Source organism: Corythoichthys intestinalis, chromosome 1, assembly GCF_030265065.1.
Source record: "Corythoichthys intestinalis isolate RoL2023-P3 chromosome 1, ASM3026506v1, whole genome shotgun sequence".
NCBI classification, from domain to species: domain Eukaryota; kingdom Metazoa; phylum Chordata; class Actinopteri; order Syngnathiformes; family Syngnathidae; genus Corythoichthys; species Corythoichthys intestinalis.
Window position 1 is genome coordinate 44,322,469 of NC_080395.1, and position 16,077 is coordinate 44,338,545.

At 40.7% G+C, this 16,077-nt stretch overlaps 1 protein-coding gene across 1 annotated transcript in view; it reads left to right on the forward strand.

The window, feature by feature from the left end:
* The window catches only part of phlpp2 (PH domain and leucine rich repeat protein phosphatase 2), a 75,689-nt gene extending 60,215 nt beyond the window's left edge, over positions 1 to 15,474 (forward strand). Inside the window, exons 10-19 of the mRNA XM_057851793.1 lie at positions 70 to 130; positions 209 to 304; positions 4,176 to 4,331; positions 4,823 to 5,023; positions 7,779 to 7,941; positions 8,024 to 8,154; positions 8,801 to 8,911; positions 10,125 to 10,319; positions 10,414 to 10,645; positions 13,106 to 15,474. Coding sequence (XP_057707776.1) covers positions 70 to 130; positions 209 to 304; positions 4,176 to 4,331; positions 4,823 to 5,023; positions 7,779 to 7,941; positions 8,024 to 8,154; positions 8,801 to 8,911; positions 10,125 to 10,319; positions 10,414 to 10,645; positions 13,106 to 14,386 — 2,627 coding nt within the window. The 3' untranslated portion in view covers positions 14,387 to 15,474. The remainder of the gene's footprint in view (positions 1 to 69; positions 131 to 208; positions 305 to 4,175; positions 4,332 to 4,822; positions 5,024 to 7,778; positions 7,942 to 8,023; positions 8,155 to 8,800; positions 8,912 to 10,124; positions 10,320 to 10,413; positions 10,646 to 13,105) is intronic.
* Positions 15,475 to 16,077: the final 603 nt, after the last annotated feature.

Genomic DNA, 16,077 nt, shown 5'->3' on the forward strand with positions numbered 1-16,077 from the left:
TAAGTGCGCAAATAAGGTATCAATGCATCCTAAATAGTATAATAATATAAAGACATAACTGGTTTTCAGGCCTCAGTGCAGTCAATATTTCCACGGTCCCGAGCCAACTGACACACTTGGATTTATCACAGTGAGTTGAATAGGATTAATTGCATATCTGTTATATTTAATGTACTATACCAAGGTGAGTGTTTGTGTGTTGAGACAGGAATCTTATGGAGCACCTACCAGATTGGGTGTGTGACTGCAAAAAAATGGAGACGCTGGATGTCACGCACAACCTCCTCGCTGAGCTTCCTTCCAGGTTAGGATTTGCACTTTGAGGAAAACAAACTGTGAGGCTCCTGTGTGCCCCCCTCCTTCATTTCCTATGTGAAGCCAAATTTCCATCTCCAAGTGTGTTGGTCTTACTGCAACAGCTATGTAAATGGTATCGCACCTGTGTATCATGACACATAGTAAACAAAAGGGAAAAAAAGAGGACATCCCAAAAAATTCCTTTTTTTCATTTGGCGCATCATTGTTAGTGAAAACCACTATATTATTCTCCGCCAAAAGAACTTCATTTTTTGGCACACTTTGTCATTATATCAGCCATTAAAATGCAATGCTTGAAGAGAAGACAATACTTTTCTCATGTGCTTCCATGCGGAAAGAATATTGTTTAGGGAAATTGAAAAAATAGCACACAATTTATTTTTTCTGACGTGTAATAGTGCAGAAAAAGATCAGAAAAAGGCCTGTATTTCCAGAAAGTGGCCGGTCGGCATGGGGGCAGATCATTATCTGTAAATCAACATCAATGCCGGTATTATTTTAGCCAATCAAATGTGAGTATGCCATATTACCCTCTCTTTCTCATTATGTCATTAATACCGGTAACCATAATCACATGCACCTTTGCTTTTGCCTGCTAGAGCGTACAATGCTGGTCAAAAGTACTGGCACCCCTGCAATTCTGTCAGATAATGCTCAATTTCTCCCAGAAAATGATTGCAATTACAAATGCTTTGGTAGTAATATCTTCATTTATTTTGCTTGCAATGAAAAAACACAAAAGAGAATGAAAAAAAAAATTTAATCATTAACATTTTACACAAAACACCAAAAATGGGCCAGACAAAAGTACTGACACCCTCAGCCTAATACTTGGTAGCACAACTTTTAGACAAAATAACTGCGAACAACTGCTTCCGGTATCCATCAGTGAGATTCTTACAATTCACTGCTGGAATTTTAGACCATTGTTCTTTGGCCAACTGCTCCAGGTCTCTGAGATTTAAAGGGTTTCTTCTCCAAACTGCCATTTTCAGATCTCTTCACTGGTGTTCCTCATGATTCAGGTCTGGACTCATTGCTGGCCACTTCAGAAGTCTCCAGTGTTTCTCTTAAACCATTTTCTAGCGCTTTTTGAAGTGTGTTTTGGGTCATTGTCCTGCTGAAAGGCCCATGTCCTCTGTGAGAGACCCAGCTTTCTCACACTTGGCCCTACATTATGCTGGAAAATTTGTTGGTAGTCTTCAGACTTCATAATGCCATGCACAATGTCAAGCAGTCCAGTTCCTGAGGCAGCAAAGCAACTCCAAAAAAATCAGGGGACCTCTGCCATGTTAAACTGTGGGGACTGTGTTCTTTTCTTTGAAGGCCTCATTTTTTCCACCTGTAAACTCTATGTTGAGGCATTTTCCCAAAAAGCTCTACTTTTGTCTCATCTGACTAGAGAACATTCTTCCAAAACGTTTTTTCTCAGATATGTTTTGGCGAACTCCTGGCTTTTTTATGTCTCCGGGTCAGAAGTGGGGTCTTTCTGGGTATCCTGCCATAGAGTCCCTTTTCATTCAGACGCCGACGGATAGTACGGGTTGACACTGTTGTACCCTCAGACTGCAGGACAGCTTGAACTTGTTTGGATGTTAGTCAAGGTTCTTTATCCAACATCCGCACAATCTTTCGTTGAAATTTTTTGTCTTTTTTTTCTTTTCCGTCCACATCTAGGGAGGTTAGCCACGGTGCCATGGGCTTTACACTTATTTACACTGCGCACGGTAGACACTGGAACATTCAGGTCTTTGGAGATGGACTTGTAGCCTTGAGATTGCCCATGCTTCCTCACAATTTTGCTTCTCAAGTCCTCAGACAGATCTTTGGTCTTCTTTCTTTTCACCATGCTCAATGTGGTACACACAAGGACACAGGACACAGGACAGAGGTTGAGTCAACCTTAATCCATTTTAACTGGCTGCAAGTGTGATTTAGTTATTGCCAACACCTGTTATGTGCCACAGGTAAGTAGCAGGCACACAAATTAAGAGAAGCATCACATGATTTTTGAAAGGGTGCCAACACTTTTGTCCAGCCCATTTTTTGAGTTTTGCATTTGTAATTGCAATCATTTTCTGAGAGAAACTGAGCATTATCTGACAGAATAGCAGGGGTGCCAATACTTTTGGTCAGCAGTGTATGCGTATATATTTGACATCACAAAATGGCCGCGTCTTTCTTTCTTTGTTTCTTTCTTGTTTTTTTTTAAACATATTTTTGTCCATGATTAGCAGTCTAAGAAATTTACAATTTGCATACTTAAATACTTTGAGCAACAACTATCTTTTATTTGAATGTCATTTATACTAAACCTTGTCTTTAGCTCTAAAAGACACCTAGTGGCATCTTGCTAGTAAGAAATTATGTTGAAGTGAGTCGAAAAGCCCAATTCACCAAACTCAACAGGCAATGAAACAAAATCATCAGGAAGTGACCTGTAAATGTCCAAAGTCAACAGGAAGTGACCTACGGGAGTCTACCAACCAGCATGAAAGCTTTCTCATGCAATTTCTACAGAAAGTGCATTTTCTAGTTTATACAAAAGTAGTGCTTTGACAATATATTTCTTGTTGCATCTATTGACATTATGTATCAACTGCCTTCAACTCATTGGCTGTGATTGATGCCGATAAGTGTCCAATCTATTTGCACTGGGAGGGCTGTCGATCACTGTCATCCCCTAACATTCCATATGGATTGGATGTCTGTCGCTGTCGGATTTAAACATGATCATTCAGTGCTAGCCATTCTAGTTCAAATGTATTTGACTTCTATCGCTCTCAATGTCAGTGAATGAGTTAGACGGCTAAGTGTGCTGCCCTTACATACAGTGTATCACAAAAATGAGTACACCCTTTGCATTTCTGCAGATATTTAAGTATATCTTTTCATGGGACAACACTGACAAAATTACACTTTGACGCAATGAAAAGTAGTCTGTGTGCAGCATATATAATAGAGTTCATTTATTTTCCCCTAAATAACTCAAAACTAGCCATTAATATCTAAACCCCTGGCAACAAAAGTGAGTACACCCCTTAGAAACTACAAACATCCCCAAATGTCCAAATTGAGTACTGCTTGTCATTTTCCCTCCAAAATGTCATGTGACACGTTACAGGAGTGCTGTCAGCATTGCTGCAGAGATTGCAGAGGTGGGGGGGTCATTCCCACCACCATGCTTGACTGTAGGCATGACACACTTATCTTTGTACTCCTCACCTGGTCGCCGCCACACATGCTTGAGACCATCCGAACCAAACAAATTAATCTCCGTCTCATCAGAACATAGGACACGGTTCCAGTAATCCATGTGCTTTGTTGACATGTCTTCAGCAAACTGTTTGAGGGCTTTCTAGTGCACCGTCTTCAGAAGAGGCTTCCTCCTGGGGTGACAACCATGCACACCAATTTGATATAGAGTACGGCATATGGTCTGAGCACTAAAAGGCTGACCCCCCACCTTGTAAATCTCTGCAGCAATGCTGACAGCACCCGTGTAACAAGTCACATGACATTTTGGAGGGAAAATGACAAGCAGTATTCAATTTGGACATATAGGGGATGTACTGTACATAGTTCCCATGCGGTGTACTCACTTTTGTTGCCAGGGGTTTAAATATTAATGGCTATATTTTGAGTTATTTTGAGGGGAAAATAAATCAACTCTATTATACAAGCTGCACAAAGACTACTTTTCATTGTGTCAAAGTGTCATTTTGTCAGTGTTGTCCCATGAAAAGATATACTTAAATATCTGTAGAAATGCGAGGGGTGTATTCACTTTTGTGATACACTGTATAATAAAATTTCCTGTTGTATTCTGACCATTCAGGGACACACTTTCTTGACAGGTTGCTTAGCAGTTTGAGTTTGAAGAAGCTTCATGTGGGGAGCAATCGCTTGCAGAAACTGCCTGACCTGCTGGAGCATGTCCCCCTGGAGGTCCTGGATGTCCAGCACAACAAACTAGGAGAACTCCCAGAGAGTCTCTTCTTCAAGGCCTTAAAGTGAGTCCAGCTAATATCTTTAAATATTCTATCGATACATGACTGTGTACCATTGGTTTGGTCTTCCTAGTTTGTTGCGTTAGTTTGATGTGACAACTAAAGTATTATATTTGAGCGTGTATGCAAGCACTGCGGTGCAGATCGATGTACTAAACTGCAACGTGAGCCAGTTTTAGCCGTCTGTTTCCTGTCAGCTAAATCACTTAACACCCATTAGTGCTCTAATGGAGTTTTGTGTCTCAAATGCTGAGGCGTAATCACGGTGGATTCGCGACGCATGATTGCCCTCCAACGAACATTTCATTAGGCACTTTGGCTTGAAATGACCCTTACCTTGACTTGCATGTTTAATTAATGAAAACAGCACTGGATTGTAAAACCTAAAAAGTAAAAATGCCATACAATGATGTTTTGGCTGTGAAAATTAGACATAAATGAAAGTACATGACACTAACTTGAATTGGTTGTCATTATTTTCTCTTTCTTGACAGTCTCAAGCATTTAAACGCTTCAGCCAATAACTTGGAAAGTATTCCTTCCTGCGGCCAATCAGATGACAGTCTGAGTACCCTGCAGGAGCTCTACCTAACCAGGAACAACCTTGATGAAAACTGCGGCGCTGTGTTAGTGGGACACCACAATTTGAGGGTCCTGCACATGGCCTACAATCAGCTGCAATCATTCCCAGCCAGGTTTGTTCATCTTCATGTATTCATTGGTTTTGTGGTCAACCAATCGATATCCAGATAGATGTATCATTACTAGGGTTGGGCATCCAGCATCGATGGAAGCCGGTTCTAGCACTCCGATGCTCCCGGAACGGTTCGAATTTTAAAATTCCGATTCCATTTCGATGCCCTGACCGCAGAACGAAAAAAATTGCTGCTGAAAACCAAGAAGAAGAAGCCACAAGAAGCGTGTCTTTGTGCATTGCAACTTGATTACAACCATGGACACGGTGCGGCAGCACTCAAAGGTCAAATATACAAAAAAAAAAAGACCAGTCATGATTAAACACCTCCAGCTTCATTGAACACAAGTGCCGAGTGCATAGCTGAGTGCCGCGTATTAGACACGCTGCGCTGGTGTTCTGACAAATTTTGCACCCCACGAATGCAGCGGTTCCAAAGTAAACACTAAAAACGTTCTTTAAAGAATGCAATATTTACTTAAGTTTGATCATAGACGGAGATGTAGAAAAGTTCTCAGACACATCCTGCCATGTTAGCTGCACGCCGCTAACTCATTAAGCATTAATTCACGCCATATTCGTGTTGCACATGTATGTATATGGTGTAACTTGTTTATTTAGCACCTTTGGATAACATTGAGAGTCCAACTGAATGTAAAAGAGGGCTTATTCACCGCTACAACAGCTTCAGTTGCAAAATCTGATGAGGGTGCAAAGTTTGTCAGACCACCGGTCCTGTAACCAGTCAGAACCAGGTGAGTAAAACAATAAATCACGTCTGTGTTCTGCTGTCCCTGCGACCCAACCCGGCTTAAGCAGTAGATGATGAATGGATGGATGGAATAGTACGGGAATACGTTGTATTATTACGTCGGGCTACGGTAGATATCACATGTATCTAAAACTAGATGCGAAATGACAGACTTGGCGGCATTAGTACATTTATAGAGAACTAGATGCGAAATGACACTCGCCTGCGTTAGTAACCAGCTGCCATCTTAAAGCAGTAGACCTCTCAGCCTATTTAAGCAGCTACGTACTTTACGTAGTGTGTTTCCGCCTCCGTTAAAATCAACAGTATTAAAATATCATCAAATTATAATCAATAGAAGAATTTATACTAATGCTTCGTCGTAGCTCCCAGTTAAGGTACCTGTATGGCAAAAGAATACAGTATGTGTAAGCGTTTGAAAAATAAACATCTTTGTGAAAGTGCACTCCTGTGGAAAGAAACTTCATCACTTTCAAGTTCAAAGACTGATACTGTATCTATATACAAGTTAAAAATAGCCCTGTGAAAAGTTCATATAATATTAAAAAAGCATTGAGAAGTTCAGACAGTAATATAAATTATGCTTTTTTTTTACCATGCCTTTTTTTAATTTTTAATTTTTTAATTAATTTATTTTTTTTCTACCCTGCTTCTTAAAAGAATCTGAATTGAGAATTGTTCAGAACCAGAATCGAAACGTGGAATCGGAATTGTTCAATTTCAAACGATGCCCAACCCTAATCATTACATCTCTAATTATGGACTGATATCAAGATGTTATTTTCCTTATTTAGTGAAAATAAGGGCTGTCAAATGATTAAAATTTTTAATCGAGTTAATCACAGCTTAAAAATTAATTAATCGTAATTAATCGCAATTCAAACCATCTATAAAATATGCCATATTTTTCTGTAAATTATTGTTGGAATGGAAAGATAAGACACAAGACGGATATATACATTCAACATACTGTACATAAGTACTGAATTTCTTTATAATAACAATAAATCAACAAGATGGCATTAACATTAACATTCGGTTAAAGCGATCCATGGATAGAAAGACTTGTAGTTCTTAAATGATAAATGATTGTACAAGTTATAGAAATTTTATATTAAAACCCCTTTTAATGTTTTCGTTTTAATAAAATTTGTAAAATTTTCAATCAAAAAATAAACTAGTAGTTCGCCATTGTTGATGTCAATAATTACACAATGCTTATGGTGCTGAAACCCATAAAATGTGTCGCACCCAAGCACCAGCAGAGGGCGACAAAACACCAAAAAACACAAGTAACAAGTGGACATGACACTGTGCTGTCATTTTAATCTGTTTGAGCGGGGCATGTGTGTTAATCGCATCAAATATTTTAACGTGATTAATTTAAAAAATTCATTACCGCCCGTTAACGTGATAATTTTGACAGCCCTAGTGAAAATATTTACCAAAACAAGGTTTGTACAGTGATACCGCTATTCACGAAATAATAGGTTCTGGACGTTTTCCATATAAGTTCCTTAATCCGTTCCAAGCCCTCCAAAATTCAGAGATAAATATTTTATAATGCATAAAAATGCATCAAAACATATAACAAATATATGTTACAATTATATAATACACTCATGTAAAGCTGTCGGAACACAAGGAGCAAATGAAGAGGACGCTGGGATACACACATACACATACAGTAGAGGTCCGTCTTAGCTAATTGGATGCCAGGAATGCTTGGCAATAGCCAATTGCAGGGCAGCTATAAGTATGTTACGTTTAGTCAACTCTGGGAGCTGCGAGTACCAGCCATACTGTATTTTTGCCTTTCTTATCCTGAAATTTCTTTTCTTAACAAAAGGCAATATTTTCCCATTGAGGCATGTGTTAACCTGAAAATTCTGTATGTAGAGACGTTATAAGTAGAGTTACCACTGTATTTGCAGATATATGTTAACCTTTTTACCACAATTTGGCCGTATTTGTTTGTCTTTAGTAAGCTGAGTAAACTGGAGCTGCTTGAGGAGCTCAATCTAAGTGGCAACAAACTGAAAAGCATCCCATCCACGGTGTCTAGCTGCAAGAGACTGCATACCCTCATCGCCCACTCCAATCAAATTAGCGTCTTCCCGGAGATCCTCGACCTTCCTGAAATCAAGGTCAGACAGATTCTAGGGATTTTGGTTTTGTCTTTGTTAGTTGCTTATCACGTGACAAGTTTGTCCTATCATGCATTTGCAGCTTGTGGATCTGAGCTGTAATGAGATGACTGAGATCCAACTGCTCAAATCGCTGCCGCCCAGCCTGCAGGAGTTGGATTTGACAGGCAACAGCAGCCTGATTCTAGAACACAAAACTCTTTATCTCTTCAGGTGAGCCCCCCAAAACTCAATGGAACATAGTAACCCCAGGTGTGACAATGTTCTTGAAATAGCTTCTGCAGCTCTGCCTCTGGCAAGCCTGGGCTAATATCAGTTTCTCACAGTATATTAACCTTTGGCAAAAATCTTGCAGTAATATTTTGAGAAATTGGGGATAAAGAAATAACTATTCTCAGCAAAAAGCTTGGTACAGTAAAAAAAAAAAAAAAAGTTTTTCATTCTGAGTTAAAACTATTAATAGGTATAAAAATCCTTAAATCACATTTTCAAATCACTGGTAAGCTAGTTGTATTGAGTTCATTTTGCCTACACTTACTTTTAAAGCACAAGTTCATTACTTATGTGCTCCTTCATGGCTACCTGGAGCCTATGGGCACCAGATTGTTGATTTCTGCTCTACAGGGGAAAATAGATTAGAATTTGTAGACTGTTATTGGCAGTCAATCAGTTAAATAAGTGCCCTATAAGAGGTAAGTCTTGTTCAGGCCGATCATATTGCAGAGTGCAGACTCAAAAATGAGCTTATTACCGGTATGGCGAGTTTAAATCCTCGGCATAACTTCAGAACAGTTATCGGCAGATGCCTAGTGTCTGGTGTTGAACATGTTTCCAAACATACTTTATCTCCTATTTTAAGTCACATCCCCACATTGAAATTGGACCAGAAATCGACCACAATGGGAGACTCACAAAACGTCTCCGCTCCCTGGAGCCACGGGTACTCTGAGATGAGCGGCCAAAGAAACAAGTAAGCTTTTCAATTTAATATCGCAGTGTCGAGTAGGGATGGGAATTGATAAGATTTTTACGATTCCGATTATCGGTATTGCTTAATGATTCAATTCTTTATCGATTCTCTTATCGATTCTAATTTGGACTAATGGACTGTATGAGGTTCTGGGTTCAATATGTTTTATGGTTCATTCGCCTTGGAGTGTCGGTTAGAACACAAGGAGCGGAGAGTGGAGTTGGTCTTTGGCACTTTTAATCCAACTTGGCAACAGGCACAACTACATACAGGCAATGGCACTTGATATGAGAATCACTTAATGAGCAGATGAGAGCGCGCCTGCAAAGATGTTGATGTTTTTGTATGTGTGTGGAAGAAGACTGGAATGTGTGGGTATATGCGTGGTTCTAAAAGGAAAGAAAATTACATCATATTAGTGCTGATGCAATAAACAATGCAAATTGACTGTAAAGCAGTCAATAACACACATACATGACGCGCACAGTATAATGAACACAAAGGTGGGGGGGCGCGAGTGCGCGCGCACGACCCGGAAGCACGCTGCGTGCACGTGCGGTCATCTTGCCCATAAAAGTGTCGAAAAGCAGGAGAAGCAGCGAGGACGAGCGGGAGCGGGCGACCAGCCGATGTAACAGTAAAAACACAAAACGGTCGCACTGATAACGGCTCTAACTTATCATAAGAACTTTATGACATGAAGAGGAAATAGTCTTATATTCGGGCCAATACGGTATTTTAGATGCATATATGTTATATTTTTCTTATAGAATATACGACGAGGAATACGATAGACCCATTAATAGCCTTCTTTTTTTTTTTAAATCACTGGTCCTTTACGTATTCTCATGAATAATGACCTGGCCTGTGAAAATCTATTTTACTTGGCGACGACTCTTCAGATTATACTTGGTGAGATGTCCCTCCTTGAATAATCATATAATTTTACTTGCTGGATCGAATATATATGACATGAGTAAGTTACGTGACGTAAATCGTGCTAGTTGGAATCCATAAGAGAATCGTTAGATAAATTGCCAAACGATTCCATGGAATTGAAACACACGGAACCGGTTCTCTATAGGAACCGGTTCTCGATTCCCATCCCTCGTGTCAAGCGGTCATTCTTGCAATGGATCCAAATTTAAATCTAGAGTTTAGTAAACCCATTTATTTGGAGTGCGCTTTTGAAAGGAAATGCCTTCTGCAACAGGTTGTGTGTGTCGGTGCTAGCCATTGATCAACTAGGAGACAGCGTGGAAGCATGCTACGGTATTTTCGACGGGGACCGTAATGAAGAAGTGCCTCGGTTGCTGCAGTGCACCATGGGCGACGTGCTGTGCGAGGAAGTGCAACATTCCAGTATTGACAGCGTGTATATGAGCAATACCTTCCTGACCTCTCACAGGTTTGTACAGTTCCCCGCAATATGACCATTAACCACCTTTTGTGTTGCGTTAGTGTACCTCTGACACTGGTTGCGTTTTTCACCAATGGAACAGGAAGCTAGGTATGGCCGGACAGAAATTGGGTGCCTCTGCCTTGCTCTGTTATATCCATCATGAGTCCTCGGAGCCAGGAGGCTACCTCAGCGTGACCGTGGCAAATGTGGGAAACTGCCAGGCGGTGCTGTGTCGCGATGGGCGACCCGTTCCCCTCTCCAAGGTGTACAACCTGGAGAACTGTACAGAAGAGATGGAGCGGGTTAAACTCAGCAAAGCCATTATTACTGAGGTAATATCATGAGTTTAGTTGGTTTACTAATTAGTGATGAGTCAACCTTATGCTGCATTGTGTATTTTCTTTTAGTCATTGGCTGCAAAGGTTAGGGATACACCAGGCCACCGATCGGACATGAAAAGGGAGGCCAGGCAAGACTAGGGTATGACAGGGTAGGGTGAGGCGTGATTTTACAGTAACAGCTTCCATTGACAGAGAAAGATGTGCCATCCATTTTGACTGGGAGGGTTGGCAGCTGGCAGTCACAGTTCCCAATCCGAAACTGTGACTGTATTTAGTTTATGTGAGTTCCATGCAAGTCTGAATTGTGCAATATTAAGGCTTTTGACTTTATACCTCCAGTGTCACCAGTTGTACAATGAATTATTCATGCCTGTGTTCTTCAGTACATTATTGTTAGATCAAGGGCATAGGTTTGGTCTCAATATTGGTAGGGACGATATAACAGCATAACCTGCATATACACTTGTTGCTAGGGATGACACATTAATAAGAACAAACACATTGGGTGAACGGGGGTCAGGGCTACATTTCTCACGAATTTGAATTAATTGATAGGCTAAATGATCAATGCAAAAATACATCTGTATTGACTTATACTAACTTTCACAGTGCAAATTTATAACGTCTTAATCTGATAAATTTTCTTTAAAATAGTCGAATAATTCTTTCCATCTTGTTTTGAGTGTATAAGACTAGTTAACCGATTAATACGTCAGACTATTCTATTCATTTAAATTAAGTAAATATGACAATTTGTTCTTATTAAGCCCATACCTCTAAAAGTTTTTCACCTAAATGTAGAAAAATTTGCTTTCAAATAATGTTTTGAACATTACGTAGCCATGATTTAAGAACATTTCTGATTAACAAGCTTTTTTTTTTTTTAAGATTAAATATTAGGGCTGTCAAACGATTAAAATTTTTAATCGAGTTAATTACAGCTTAAAAATTAATTAATCGTAATTAATCGCAATTAATCGCAATTCAAACCATCTATAAAATACGCCATATTTTTCTGTGAATTATATATATATTCTGTAAAATAAATTGTTGGAATGGAAAGATAAGACACAAGATGGATATATACATTCAACATACGGTACATAAGGACTGTAGTGGGCATTTCGCTCTACTGTCATTTAAATCTGTCTATGCTTTCCTCACTCCGAAGCGTCTACTTTTTCCAAAGCTAGACAGCTAGTGAACGACGCCTTAATAATCAGACTTCTTCCTTTTTCATCTGATTTATTAATAAAATGGCCTCAAACCATTGTCCTCTTTAGACCGTTTACGTAAAACTACAAAAAAAAGTAAACAAGCATTGCATTAGCAACAACGTTAGCTTTGCAACATTTGGACATAAATTATATTAACATACACAATAAATACAAAACTGTTAATAATCTCTAAACTATCCAGGAATGCAAAAAATAAACATTTGTCTTAAGACCACATCTTAGCGTACCTATAACAAAAATAAATAAAAATGGAGCCTTCCTTCAGGTTAGCACTGCTTTTGTCCACAAGCACAGCCAAATTGAACAAAAAATGAAAGCTTCTTTGGGCTGCTTTAAGATCACATAAATAAAATAAAAATTGAAATATGGGAGAAAGGGGTGAATCTCGGTTCACTACATTTCTCACAGTTTAATTAGCGCTAACAGTAGAAAACACATACAGGAGGATATTTCCCTCAAAGCAACTTCCTACTCAAGTTTGGGAAATTCACACAGATTAATGTTATGCTAACTCTGATGCAGGTGAAAATTCAGTAGCAAAATTAGTGGTGGTCCCCACCTCAACAAAAACATCAACAACATTTAAGTCTTTTTACATTACTTGGAGTGGCTGCTACTAGCGGAAAAAAACTTCTAATATTCCTCGTCCTCGAAGGGGGCGGAGGAGGTGGGATGTTGTATTTGTGTCGGTGGGGGTGTGGGGGGGGGGGCTTCAAGTCATCAGCCAATCAAAAGTGCGTTTGAGGGAAAGAAATGGACTCGAGTCTGAGAGTGAGTTGTCATCTATCCAAAACGATTTTACAGTTCTAAATTGTTAGAACTGGTGAAACTATTTTCCAACGTGTTCAAGGTTCTTTTAAGAATGTTCTTCTCAATGTTGTGCAACATGCTTTTTCAGAAGCTGCTTAGTCCCTCCAAAATAAATGTCATTGCACTTATCACTGAACTGCACGGTGTAGTTCACACCGTTTAAACAAAAAACGATCTTACACAGAGAAGAAAAGTCCACTTGCCTCAATTCAACCTTTGCAAATTGTTGTTGACTGAGAATATCCGACAATAAATGAGAACTTACTAGGCGATAAGATATTTTCCTGGAATGCAGTCTGTTTTCCAGTGTGTTAGACGTGAAAGAAATGTTTGATCTATCTTTTAATATTTGCTGTATTTATAGCCACTTATGCCTCACCCTGAGGAATTTTCTGTTTTCTAGGATAACAAAGTGAGCGGTGTGACATGCTGCTCTCGCCTGCTGGGCTGCTCTTATCTGTCTCCCTGGGTGCTTCCGAAGCCTTGGGTGCACACCGAGCCGCTCTCATCCCAGGATGACTTCTTGATCCTAGGGAATCGCGCGCTGTTTGAGCGCGTTTCCTACCAGGAAGCCGTGTGCACGGTTCAGGCCTTGCAGGATCCGCGCGTGGCCGCCAAAAAGCTTTGCACGCTGGCCCAGAGCTATGGTTGCAAAGACAACATCGGGGCTGCGGTAGTGACCTTGAAAATCGCAGAGGACAGCTGCACCTGCGAGCCGCCAGTCTACAGTACTGAACCCCGGGGTATGCTTGTGTCGATGACGCCCGCTCCGAGTGACACAGCCACTTTGTCATCCACTAGCGGAGTCGTTTCCGAGTTCAACAGCGAGAATTCTGCTTCAGAGGTGGGCAGCGAGGCGGGCTCCACCGCCTCCGACGAGCACCCGACCTCAGGCGGTGTCGCGCCTCGCCCCGAGAGACGTTGCAGCCTGCACCCGGGTACTGCGCTGTGCGGCATCATGATCCCGGGCCCAGTTGGGCTAGGGAGCCACACGGGCCTGTTCCAGCGGCAACCTTCCTGCGCCACGTTCTCCAGCAACCACTCCGACAATGGCTTGGACAGCGACGATGAGACTCCGCCGGAGGGCGTCATCTCCAATGGAAGCAGGTTAGAAGTAGAGGTGGATATTCATTGCTGTGCCTTCCAGCTCCGGTCCGGGGCCCCCGAGTACCCGAAGGAAACAGACTTTGAAAACAAAGGGTCCGATTATCCTAACGGCAAGATGCGCAGGCAGAACAGTGTCGTTGTCTCAGCCACAAACGGCTGTCTCCTTGCTGTTTGCGGAAGGGAGATTGCGGACCTGAAGAAATCTCCGTCAACTTCGTGCCTCTTTGGGAAGAAGTTGTCCAACGGGTCTGTGGTTGCCCCCGAGGACAGTCACAATCTCATCGAGGTGGCCCTGGAGGCACCTAAGAAGAAGTCTGGGTATTTCACTGCCCCGGCGCAACAGGACCCTGAAGACCAGCTGATTGTACCTCCGTGTCTGGAGCAGGAAGTACGGGAGCAGCTAAAAAGCCAGAATCCTCTTGTTTCGGGACCCTCTGCATTATCCACCCCTCCTTCCTTAAAAGACTCAGGCTGGGACCAATCGCACCCTTCTGCTCTTCCCTTTGCCCCGAGCATAGTGCCAGGACCTGGAACCCCCTCGATCATAAAGCCTGAAGTCTATGATACTGCCCTCTAAAAGGGGGACCATAGCACAACTTGGCTGCCATGCTGTTATCGTGCCATCATAAGGAAGTACAGTCAATGAGTCCATTGATGAATTATTGTCATGTTAAAGGGGACTCAACTTTGTGATTCAAGCCTGAAATTGTACAGGTACATGGACATCACCAAGCTTATCTCACTTTGAAATTGTGCTCAGCGTGGCTCAATATTGTTCTAGTAAAAGTGCCTACTGCCGGCGACTCAGCCTCAGAGTTCCCAGGCTACACGGCTGTTTTAGAGTAGAGCTTCGTACTTATACCTGAGGGAGGGACAACAATGCTGACACAGCAAGTCCTACTGTAGCTTAGAAAAGAAAATCTTTTAAATGACACCCACAGAATAGAAACCCATTTTTATCAAGTATCATTTCAGTTCATTTTGTGTTTTTGGCACAGTAGCTACTAGTTTGGTTTGTGATTCCATCCTGGGATTGTGACGATTGATCATGTGGGTTGCCAAAGCATTTACACCTTCTAACTGAAGAGGGGTATATATTTTTTACTCTGTGGATGTACTGAAAAGAATGGGGGAAGCCAAATTGAGATTCTTCACTTTTTGTTTACGAAACATGCTAAAAACCAAGCTAATCTAGGTCAAAACCAGATGAATATTTAAAGGGTTCCACGGATAAAAAGACTTGTAGTTCTTAAAAGATAAACGTTATTATGAGTTAAAATAATTTGATATTGAAACTCCTCTTGATATTTCGTTTTTATACAATTTGTAAAAATTTGTTTAACTCATAGGTCGCCATTGTTGTTGACGTAACAGGGCAGTGACGTCACATGTTTACACTGCTGGGATTCCAGAGTATGACTCAAGCAACATAAACATGTCATCTGTTAAACCCTTTCAATTTGAGCCCGAGAGGAACATTAATAAGCATGACAGCACTGTCGATATTTCACAAAACGAGCAGCAAAAGCAAAATGAACAGGAAAGACAGGATGAGACAAGACGAGAGTAGGTTTTTCGCAGTTAATGGGGACCAGAACCCGCCGTGATAAGTGAAAAACCGCGAAGTAGCCCTACCCCCCCACCCCAAAAAAAAAAAAAAAAAAAAAAAAAAAAAAAAAACACCTTTTTTTTGTGTTTGTGTTCAATGTATTTATTCAGATTTAGCATTGGAAATAGACAGATATAAGACATGTTTTTTCACCTTTTCCCCCCAAAGTATGATAAAAAAAAAAAACAATTATATAAATAATTTAATAAATGATTTTTAAGCACTTCAAATGTAATAATTATGATAAGTTTTAAACATGGTACTGCCCCATCGAATTATTTTAAAAAAAAAGAATAAAATACTGCAGTAGAAAAACGCTTGGCTTTATTAAATGCTTCATTGAGTGAGTCCACTCAAACTGCTCCCCTACACACAATGAGTTGCCACAGCAACTGTTTAGCAGGTTAAACAATGATTGACACATGCAGCGCTTTGAAGTCCTCGGTTCTAGAAAGATCAAACCCAAACATTTGTCAACATCGTTAACTTAATTGAGCAACTCCAGTGCACTGGCAGACGAACAAAAAGCAGGGCAAGGGAGGGAGGGAGGGAGGAAGCAAGAGTGAGGCTACGCGATCGAGCTCATCTGTATTTTTTTTTTTTTTTAATTGGAAAAAAAAAATCTGCGATGGCTTAAGCGCGCAAAGTTTGAAGGGCGA